This window comes from Euprymna scolopes, chromosome 2 (assembly GCF_053919585.1).
Source record: "Euprymna scolopes isolate OS-2025 chromosome 2, ASM5391958v1, whole genome shotgun sequence".
NCBI classification, from domain to species: Eukaryota; Metazoa; Mollusca; class Cephalopoda; order Sepiida; family Sepiolidae; genus Euprymna; species Euprymna scolopes.
This window is the reverse complement of record NC_136483.1, coordinates 106,006,699-106,018,727: the sequence shown is the minus strand read 5'-3', so window position 1 is coordinate 106,018,727 and position 12,029 is coordinate 106,006,699. Positions and strand designations below refer to the sequence as shown.

The 12,029-nt window shown below is 34.5% G+C and overlaps 1 protein-coding gene across 1 annotated transcript in view; it reads left to right on the top strand.

Moving 5' to 3' along the window:
• LOC145293997 (dynein axonemal heavy chain 10-like) overlaps positions 1-12,029 on the top strand; it is a 345,710-nt gene that overhangs the window by 150,392 nt on the left and 183,289 nt on the right. Inside the window, exon 41 of the mRNA XM_080140914.1 lies at positions 1,297-1,574. Within this exon, the coding sequence (XP_079997040.1) occupies positions 1,297-1,574 (278 nt within the window). The remainder of the gene's footprint in view (positions 1-1,296; positions 1,575-12,029) is intronic.

Here is a 12,029-nt window from a genome sequence, read left to right as displayed (position 1 = left end):
GATTTTATTGTTGTTATGAGGAGTGTTTTGTTTTGATTGGTTAGTCAAAGAAAAAATTATTTTGAATAAGTTAATGAATTTGTATTTGTATAAAGAAATGCTATTTAAAGTGTTAATTAAAGTCAAGTTAATGAAAAAATGGAAAAACTATTTTAAAATATAAAAATATTAAGTTGTATTTTGCTGTAAATGTGTTATTACCGTTTGTGAATGTTTGATTTAAGAAAGTAAATTGTATCAGTAATCGCCTTTCCAATTAACGTCGTCAAACAAAAAAAAAAGAAAGAGAAAACATACCGTAATGGTCGTGTATGCACGTGTGCATCTGTGCGTGCGCTGTGAAGTGTGTAGTAGTAGTATGAACAATTCCATAACATAAATAACGGTGTCAATGTCGGTCTTGCTCATTGCTAAGCAACGACCTGAAAAAATGGCCAGTCATTTTCATTTGCATACGTACAATACATAGCGAATATTAGTTGCCGATGCTTGTTGGAAACATTCGATACCAAAACCTAGCTTAAAACACTGCCAGGCACACCAAGTATCTTTGTGTGAAATTTCATAAAAATCGGCCCAGCCGTTTTTGTGTCTATAACGAACGAACACACACACACACACACAAAGTTGCATTTATATAATTGTAGAGATAACTGCACTGAACACTGATTTTTTGTTTCAACATTTTAGTGATTTCTTACTAAGAAACATTATTATCCTTTATAATACCTTCTATCATAAAAAAAAACCTTCATTCTTTTATCATGTTGTCTATTCGTTTTCTACATGAATGGTCACTTTGTTAATTATACCCTTTTTGAAGGATACAATAGCGTTGATGAGAATTTGAAAGTTACAACAAAATTTGTCTCATCTTACTAGATTTGGTTTGTGTTTGCTTGCTTTTTTTTACGGCATATCAACCCTTTTAAACTGCCCTCTTAAATAATCTAATTATACCAAATTCCCACTACTAATGATTAACGCTGTTGTCTCAATAGATCTAATATCTCTACATCAGAAAGCATTATAGAATGGAAAATATAAGAAATAATTTTTAAACCAAATTCGATGTTATATTGTGTTAACGGGTGTTGTCTGTGCCATGTTCTGCAAAATAAGAGCGATTACTGAAATAATAACTTATGTGTGCTGGGCCTGGGTTTTTTTTTCATTTTTTTTTTTTTTTTTTTAGAGGCAGGGGAGGGGATCAGGTTAGCCTCCTGAATGGGGATCACCCTCTGTTACTGACACATTTTCATAAAATTCTGTCTTTTAATATTTACTGACTTCTAGGAGAGCTTCCAGCAACTGGTGGAACACTGTTTGAATTTTTTTTTGATCTTGACAAAAGTGCATGGATTCCGTGGTCAAAAAAAGTTCCGAAATACATCCACAATCCAATGATGAAATTCAATGAGATTCTTGTCCCCACCGTGGATACGGTCCGCTGTACCTGGCTGCTGGAATTAATGGTTAGCATTAAGCAGCCTGTGTTGCTCATCGGGGAAACTGGAACTTCCAAGACAGCAACTGCATCCAATTTCTTGAGATCTCTTGATGCAGAAAAGCATGTAAGTGAATGAATCCCTTTTACAAATTATTTGCATATCTATTGTTAATTCACTTTAGTTTTTATTTGTTTTGTTTTATCATTATTATTTATTTATTTATTTTTTTGTGTTTGGATTATTCAAACTATTGTCCTCACCGCAAGGAGCCGTGGCGTAACGGATATAAGTACTAAGTATAACAAGACTAATGGACACTCTTCTGGAAGTTGAAAGTTCAGTTTTCAATACAAGCAATAAAGATCTATACAACGTCGTATAGAATTTAATACACTATTGAAACCATTAGTTATTAAAAAAAAAACCCCAAAAAACTAATAGATTGGAACACCATTAATATAATATGTTAATGGTATTTGAATCTATTAGTTAATTAGTCCAATCTCTCTCTCTCTCTCTCTCTCTCTCTCTCTCTCTCTCTCTCTCATATATGTATATATATAAGTGAAATTGTCTGTCTGTGTGTGCGTATGTTTCTCTTTGTGTGTACATTTCCCTACCAAACGACTCTGTCAATTTTTCAATCTACAGATGCAAGGTTTGAGATAAGAGGTATTGAGATTTGGAAAAATCTTTTTAATCGGTTTTCAGCCAAGAATTTGGCTGTCAAGGGGTCAAAGTTGAACGATTTGACCTTTGAAAACTCTACCAAACTTCTCCAATTTTGGGCCAAAACACTTGAAATTTCAGATGTAGGTTACTTGAATATGGATCAAACTTTTTTGATTTGAGCCCAAAATAATAAATGTTAAGGGATCCAAATTGTGGTCAAAGTTAAAAAAAATTAACCTCTGCAGTCTCTACCAAATTACTCAGCCAAGTTTTGATCTAAACATTTGAAATTTTACATAAAGTGTATTCAGATATAGGGCAAGCTTTTTAATCGGTTTTTAGCCGAAAATTTGGCTGCCAAGGGGTTAAAGTTCAAACGATTTAACCTATGCGGTCTCTAGCACTATTCAGCCAATTTTGGGTCTAAACATTTGAAATTTTACATAAAGGGTATTAAGACGTACAGCAAGCTTTTTAATCAGATTTTGGGCGAACATTTGGCTGCCAAGAGGTCAAAGTTGAAAGAATTGACTTTTGAAGATTCTACCAAACTCCTCCGCCAATTTTGGGTCAAAATACTTGAAATTTTAGATGTAGGTTACTTGGACATGAGTCAAACTTTTAATATGCATATACATATGTACATAAAGTTATGGACAGTACATAAGGCCTGACCAAAGCCGGGCTGAACTGCTAGTATATATATATAATTATTTCATATATATACACATATAATATTACAAGGTGATAAAATATAATGTGTATATATTTTCAGTATTTATTTGAACAGTGTCAATTCATTTTTACATTTTCAGTGCTCAATACATAAGTAGAGCTTCTTAGTCTGACAATGCAATGTGGAAATCTCAGTGTAGCTTAATTGCCATAAATATATATATATATATATATATATATATATATATATATATATATATTGATGGGTTCGAGTCTCTAACCAGTAGGAAGTGTCATCCCTACTCTGATGATTGCGTAAGCATGAAACACTAGTGTCTATAGGTATAAAGAATAATTATTGTTTAATTATAATTATCAAGCCCCTTTAAGAATACTTAAGGATGGGCACTGTCTTCGGAATAATAACTGAAAGGTAATCAACTAGCGTCTATGCAATGTTCACAACTTCCACTTGTTTGAACACTCTAGATTGCCATTGTATTCGCCCGAATCCGGCGTTTAATATTTCTTAATTCCCTTTATTCTCGTGGCCATTGTTTGGTTGCCCTGAAGTAAAGACTTAACAAATGAAACAAAAGGTGGTTTCGTGACTGGGTTCAAATCTCACAACCGGCAGGAATTGTCACCCCTACATTGATTATTGCGTGAACATGAAACACTAGTGTCTTTAGGTATAAAGGATAATTATGATCTAATTATATATATATATATATATATATATAGTATACTTATAGTAATAAGTAGTACTAGTGGGACCTGTGGAAATTCCACAGGGGATTCATTCATATGTAATATATTGATGTTGGCATTATGTAGATGTTCAGTGTAAATGGAGACGCTCTGATATTATTGTAGCTCTTTTGTTAAAACTGCAAAAGTATTAATCTAAGCTAGCATGAACGCTTGGTAAAGCCCAGTCGTAAAGTGCGCTTAAATATGATATTTTAATTCTTGCAGATTTTGTATATATTATTATAGAGTTAATGTTCTATCGATTTTTATATGTTATAAAGTTGTGATTTCAAAAATAAAAAAATATATCCATATGACTTGGGTCCATTAGCTTGAATCGAAACCAAAATAAAAACTTATGAAAAAAATATATGTATACATATATAAGCCATAATCGGAACCGAAACCAAAACTTATGAAGAATTCTTGATAACATCATTAAAAAAAAAAAAAAAAAAATAGATGATTTAAGTGCCATCAGCTATAGTTGAAACTGAAATCAAACCTTATGAAGAATTCTTGGTAAAATTATCTATGACAAGAAATGAAAGTACATAACAATTAAATAACCCGGATGTAAGCGTGGCACACAAAAGAACACACGCTATCGTATTAATATATAGATGATTAAGAAGGCCGAAATATTCAAGATGAGAACAGTAGTTTGGAAGATTTAAATTATACAAATGATCAATCCTCGTTTGAAAATTTCTGTGTTTTTTGTTTTCTTATGAAAATTATTTTAATACTAACGGATCACTACTTAGAAAGACCAAAATCCACTTAAGGATAAGGATGCTGAACTATATACTATGGGAGGTTTGAAAACGATGGACATAGAGGGGAAAATTTCATTACTCAATAGGGTGATTCGATAAGTATTTGTTGTCATTGAAATCAAAAGCGACCGTTTTGTTGTCAGCTGGAAAGCATGTTTTCCAGACACGGGATGTTCTTAGAAAGAAACTTTGTTCTTTAAAAACTGTCTGGTTTTAGGTACACAGTGGAAGAAAGACATTTTTTGGCAGTGGTGGTAGAAGTCAAGTTTTTAATGTAAAACATTTACATTAGGGCAAGCAAAGAGTTGGGTTCATTAATTGAAACCTGGACGGTGATGGTTGAGGACATGCGTTGCATGGAGAGAAAGGATATGAAAAGGATAGATGGATGTGTAATATGGGTCTTAAGGACAGGCTTAGATCTGACGACTTCAAAAGATGATTAGATTTGTGCAATCCTAGCAGGTCGCCCGGCATTGCCCGGTCATACAATATGCTTAAATATGATACTTTGATTAATGCATATTTCGTATTTATTATTATATTATATTAGACTGAATATATAGTAATGATTTTAAAAGTTTAAAAATAAAAAAATGACTCGTGCGCCACTACCAAGAATCGAAGCCAAAGCGTTTAGCTTACGATTTACTTTTTCCTTTGACGTTAATGACTGAGCTATGAAAACATGTTTGCTGCAAGGCTTAAAATTAAAACATGAACTAATAGCTATTACGTTACGCATGCATATTTGTAATGTTATCCTGGTAATTTGTAACCTTCTCCTGGTAATTTCCATTTTTTTAAATTTTCATACTTTTACACCGATTTTCCCCAGCTAAAATCAAAATATAAAATTTCGCAGGGGTTAGAATAACCTATATATTAAGTTTCATGTCTGTAGACAAAAAACTAACAGAGGAGTTTGGTAGGTAAAATTTTTTAAACAAATAGATATACGCGTACATAAATATATATAGAAAGAGGTTTGTGTTTACTATAACTTTTTTTATGCAAATATTATGCAAGTATAAATCATGTAAACTATCTGCATTACATGTAATAATTAACCAAAGATGATCATCCCATAAGAACACAAAAAAAAACAAAAAAAAAACAAAACAAAAAAAACAGACAGGGAATTAATTAAAATGAATTTTAAAAAGAATATGCAAATGAGCTGGATGTTTTGCAAATGAATGCAATTCCACCATCCATATATATAAAAAGTTGTATTTTCTTTTCAAACAAATAGAAAAAAAGGGCTTTTAATATGAGTATCAATACACAAAAACCCCAAATTTATAGGAGTATAGATTACTAGCATTTCATCCCGGCGTTGCCCGGGTGTTTGGAGATGTATGTTGAGCAAAAAAAAAAAAGCGGTCAATTTTTTTAACTTTGACCCCTATTATGACCCCTTAACATTTATTGTTTGGGGCTCAAATCAAGTTATTAAGTTAGATCCATGTCCAAGGAACCTATATCTAAAATTTCAAGTGTTTAGACCCAAAATTGTGGGAGGAGTTTGGTAGAGTTCTTAAAAGTCAAATCCTTGAACTTTGACCCCTTAACAGCCAAATTTCTGGCCAAAAACAAATTACAAAGATTTTCCCAAATGTCAGTACCTTGTATATGAAATTTTGAGTCTGTAGACTAAAAATTGACAGTTATTGCGTAGGGAAATGTAGACAGACAGACAGACAGACAGACAGACACACACACAGACACGTTCACTTTTATAGATATATAGATAGAGTAGCATTTCAGCCCGGCCTTGCCCGGGTGTTTGGAGGTGTATGTTGTGTATGTTGAGCAAAAAAAAAAAAAAAAGTGGTAGTAGGAAGGCAGGCTCGAACCCGTACTGCAAAGGAGGAAAAGAACGGAAAAAACCCTGACGTCTATGCTGTTACGACCACCGCCAAACCGGAAGTGACATTTTTTTAAATTAAGGTTAGACAATCGAAAGGAGAGGATGACTTTCAAAAATATCGGCGAAAAACGCGATCCCCTGTAGAAAATACCTAGTTAAAGGTGAAGATATTAATGTTTTTAGCCACTTTTTTAATATTTGTCGTCTGAAAGGTCGAACTTCAAAACGATACTGATCTTGAGAAAATCCGTCGCCTCTGTCGAAAGTGTTGGACAGACATGCAAACATACATACATACATTTATATATTGGTAACTAAAAACTTTCGACCCAAACCGATGAAAATGCTTGCTCTATCTCTGAATACCCTTTATGTAAAATTTCAAATGTTTAGACCAGAAATTGTCTGAGTAATTTGGTAGAGACTGCAGAGGTAAAAATTTTTTAAACTTTGACTCCTATTATGACCCCTTAACATTTATTATTTTGGGCTCAAATCAAGTTATTAAGTTAGATCCATGTCCAAGGAACCTATATATAAACTTCAAGTGTTTAGACCGAAAATTGTGGGAGGAGTTTGGTAGAGTTCTCATAGGTCAAATTGTTGAACTTTGACCTCTTAACAGCCAAATTTCTGGCCAAAAACCGATCACATAGATTTTCCCAAACCTAAGTATCCTGTATATGAAATTTCGAGTCTGTAGACTTTAAATTGACAAAGTTATTGTGTAGGGAAATGTACACAGACACATAGACAAACACACTAATACACAGACACGTCCACTTTTATAGATATACTAGCATGGGTGCGCGGCGTTGCCCGAGTGTTTAGAGGTGTATGATGAGCAAAAATAAACAAAACAATGAAAAGATGAATATTTTTAACTTTGTCCCCTATTATGACCCCTTCAAATTTATTGCTTTGGGCTCAAATCAAGTTATTAAGTTAGATCCATGTCCAAGGAACCTGTATCTAAAATTTAAAGTGTTTAGCCCCAAAATTGTCGGAGGAGTTTGGTAGAGTTCTCAAAGGTCAAATCATTTAACTTTGACCTCTTAACAGCCAAATTTCTGGTTGAAAACCGATCCCAAAGATTTTCACAAATCTCGGTACCCTGTATATCATATTTCGAGTCTGTAGACTAAAAATTAACAGAGTTACTGCGAAGACACACAGATATGCTCACTTTTATAGATATACTAGCATGGGTGTGCAGCGTTGCCCGGGTATTTGGAGGTGTATTTTGAGCAAAAAAAAAAAAAAAAGCGGTCAATTTTTTTTAACTTTGACCTCTATTATGACCCCTTCAAATTTATTGTTTTGTGCTCAAATCAAGTTATTAAGTTATATCCATGTCCAAGGAACCTATATCTAAAATTCCAAGTGTTTAGACCCAAAATTGTGGGAGGAGTTTAGTAGAGTTCTCAAAGGTTAAATCTTTGAACTTTGACCCCTTAATCGCCAGATTTCTGGCCAAAAACCGATCACATCGATTTTCAAAAATCTCAGTACCCTGTATATCAAATTTCGAGTCTGTAGACTAAAGATTGACAGAGTTATTGCGTAGGGAAATGTACACAGATACACAGACACACACACACAGACAAACACATTCACTTTTATAGATAGATAGATAGATAGATAGATAGATTTACAGTCATATGTAATGAAGAAAGGAAAGAATAAAAAAAGGTTGGAATAGTTTATTATAAACAGAAGGGAATATCACTCCAAGTTGTGAAACTTAAAATTCGCAATTAACTCAGCAAGTGACCCCTCTCTTACTTATCTTTTTGTATCATTCTCATCTGCTATCATTTAATGTTATTTGACTAAACACTCTTATTCTATACGATATCTATCACTCTCGCTTCTCCTTTCCTAATCCCTCCCTCTCTCCCTCTCGTTCTTTAAATCAAGTTATTAAGTTAGATCCATGTCCAAGGAACCTATATCTAAAATTTCAAGTGTTTAGACCCAAAATTGTGGGAGGAGTTTGGTAGAGTTCTTAAAAGTCAAATCCTTGAACTTTGACCCCTTAACAGCCAAATTTCTGGCCAAAAACAAATTACAAAGATTTTCCCAAATGTCAGTACCTTGTATATGAAATTTTGAGTCTGTAGACTAAAAATTGACAGTTATTGCGTAGGGAAATGTAGACAGACAGACAGTAATAATAATAAAAAAAAAGGAAAGAATAAAACGATTTGAATAGTCCATTATAAACAAAGGGGAATATCACCAGAATAGTAAATAGTAATATTATTTAACTCGTAGTTTGAAAGAGAAAGAGAGGGGGAGAAAGAGAAAGCAGAAAAAATAATTTCGCTTTTTTTTAAAATTTTTTTTAAACATAACTGGCTTTACAAATTCACTTTTTCTTCCATTCAAGCAATCTAACGTGAGCACAATGGGTGACCCGACGGGTCTAGCTGAATACTAATTTCCACCGTTATGTTGCATGTAGTCAGTGATGCACAAGAGAACAGAACTGACACTACTTTGCGGATTTGACTTTGCGTGCTGACATCCATCACACCACGGGCACGTACTCTCCCTCCCTCTTCCATATTTTGTATTGATGGATCATGCTTTGGAAACGGCATGTCAGATTGATTCAATCAAAGTTTTTAAGATTTTGTGAATCAATCAAGCCCAAAAGTCCATTCTGCACACATGCTGAACTCCATCAAGTCTTTCCAGACATTTTCTCTATTTTCTCTCATATCAAAAGTTCATATTATTCCTGCTGACATAACACGCCAATATCTTTTGACTGAAATCGAAAATGACAAGAATTTTATCCCAAACGAATCGATCTTTAAAAAAAAACAAACTATTTTATTAATCTTATAAAAATAGACTTCTAGTCTGATGGAAATAGAACTTATATTAATTGTATGAAAATTAAGTAGGTCCCGCACTATCAACCAAGCTCCAACCCCTGTCCCATCGCCACATTGTTGCATTCTTCTACTTGTTTTGCAAGTAATTTAATGGCATGAGCTCTGACGAACTCATAGCACTGATGCTTCTCAATGTAAATAACCCTGAGTAACCCGACAAACAGCAAAATCTCACATCTTCAGTGTAGAAGTCCCCCAATAGCAAAGAGCCGTCTACTCTGAAACTTTCTTCCCTCAAACTGCTAGAATTTAGAATTTTCCCCTGTATCCTGCTTTCCCACTGTACTAACATGCGGAAATTCAAGTGTAATGTTAACAGACATTTCGCTGCTTAACTCCCTACTCAATGTCTCTATAGTTATGGTCCCTAATTTACAGTAACCTCTTACGTCTCTCTCGCAGTTTGCCTTGCTAGGGGTGAATATGAATTTTAACAAAAATGAAAAAGAACTATTAATAAAATAGTGTATTAATTTTATGATGACAAAAAATGCTAATGTTTGTAAACTCTACTCTGAAAGTTTTTTCCCTCAAACTGCTAGAATTTGGAATTTCCTTTTTTCTTTTTTTTTTTTTTTTACATAGCAATCACCACTTATCTAGGCCCAGAGGCCACTCAAGAATAAGGGTTAATGAGTGTACAGTAGTCAATAGGACAATATCGTAGTAATCGTTAGTAATGGAAATTTGGTAAATTGGATTAATTAAGAGGACGGCTCATCAAGAACTTGTTTACGTTGGACTTGAAGACAACCAAATTATAGGCAGCTGGAAAGCGGGCAAATAGAAGAGAGTTCCACAGGTGTGCGGTTCTAAGAAAGAAGCTTTGTTCATGGAATCTGTGTTTAGGTTTAGGCACAGATAAAGAGTTGGGAAATTATTGATAGTGGTTTCAACTAGATGAGTGTTTTTTGTGAAGTTTGGCGAGGTGGGACCGTAGATTGGAGCTCAGACGAGCACTTGCCATGAAAATAATGCAGACAGGCTCGCAACGTCTCTTTTGTGGGAAAAAAGTTGCAGGGAAGAGAAAAGGGCATCCCCCACTAGGCTATGAAATCTATTTTGAACTCTGTCAAGGCAGGATACGCTGCTTCTAGTGTTATATTGTCTCTAATATAAAGGGTTGTGTGTTTGATTATCATAAAGGGAATCGTGTGTGAGTGACATGTATTTTCAGAACCTACCTCTGCTTCTTCGATGTTGGACCATCTGGAAATTTCTCATCTGGAGGGAGACTTGATACCTGTTTTTGGATGAAGATTCAATCACTCCAAGACAAGGAATTAGTTCTATAGTTTTTATTTCACTTTCTTCAGATGTCCTGCAGAAGGTGGAAGTGAAATCGGCCTGTGTGGGTTCTTCTTCTACACACGTCAGTGTTCGTCCCCCCACCCCCGTGAAGGGGAGGAGACAACGGGAAGCCGTCCGTTGTCTTCTGTGTCCAAATCAAATCTCAACGATTCAGCTAACCTGATCACATGACTCACACGCAATCAAATCAACTGATCTTTTACTTCCGGCCAACGTGTCTACACTATAACTCACCTCTTCCTCTCTCTCTCTCTCTCTCTCTCCCTCTCTCTATTCCTTAACATTCTCTCTCTCTCTCTCTCTCTCTCTCCATTCTCTAACACTAGCAGCTCCTGCCCAGAGGTGGCAACAGTACACCATCCTTCCATCCTTGGACGTACCTGGCTCTTATATAGGTAGAGAATTGCATCAGCAATGAGATATCTACTGGATCGATAGAAGAATCCCACCATTTTCCAAACAACCTTGGCAACGGATTTTATGTACATGTTCCATTTCAGATCAGGAGTAAACGTCAAGCCCAGAAGCTGGTCAAAACATGAAGCCTCCCCAAGACGAGAGCCATTCATTCCAATTAAGGCCATACTGGAGGAACAGAGCGTTGATGATGTAAAGATAGAAGCTTGGTTTTAGATGTATTAAAAGTAACCAGCCACCTCTTTCCCTATTGCACCACATGCTCAAGATCAGTGGAGAGAGAATAAGAGAGAACTTGGTCATTTACGGCCTTTGAAGTGTTGCTATAGATGGTAGGGTCATCAGCATAAATGTCTACGAATACTCTTAGGATGTGATTTGGAAGATCACTAATATAGATCAGGAAGAGAGTGAGGCTCAGGATGGAACACTGAGGGACTCCAGCATTAATACTGTGAGCTTCTGATTTCTGCCAATTAACCACTACTCTTATGAACCTATCAGAGAGAAATGATTTAATAATTGAGAAGACATTTCCAGCTATACCGTAGCTGGAGATCTTGTGGAGTAGACCTTTATGCCATACTCTATCAAAGGCATTTGATATGTCAAGAGCAATTCCTCCCTGTATCCTGCTTTCTCGACTGTACTAACATGCAAAAATTTAAGTGTAGTGTTAACAGACATTTCGCTGCTCAACTCCCCACTTAGAGTGTCTCTGTAGTCATGGTCCATAATTTACAGTAATCTTTTACGTCTCTGTGGCAGTTTGCCTTGCTAGGGGGGCCAATATGAATTTTTTTTTAAATGAAAAAGAACTACTATCATATGCCAAGCATAAAATAGTGTATTAATTTTATGATGACACAAAAATGCTAATTTTATACAAATAAAGATATTAATATTATAAAAATAAAATTATTACTCTTATAAGAAAGAAAATTATTAATTGTATGGAAATAAAACTATTATGAAAATTTTTGTTTAATTCCTATGAGAATAAAATTGTTAACTGTATGAAAATAACGCTCTTAGTCTGCTGAATATAGAACGGATGTCAATTGTATAAAAATAATAATATTAATTAGATGCAAAACAACAAAAATAGTTTATTAATCATATGGAAATGAACTATTAACTTTATTAAGGTAAAACTATTACATTAATCATACCAAAATATGAGTTTTATATA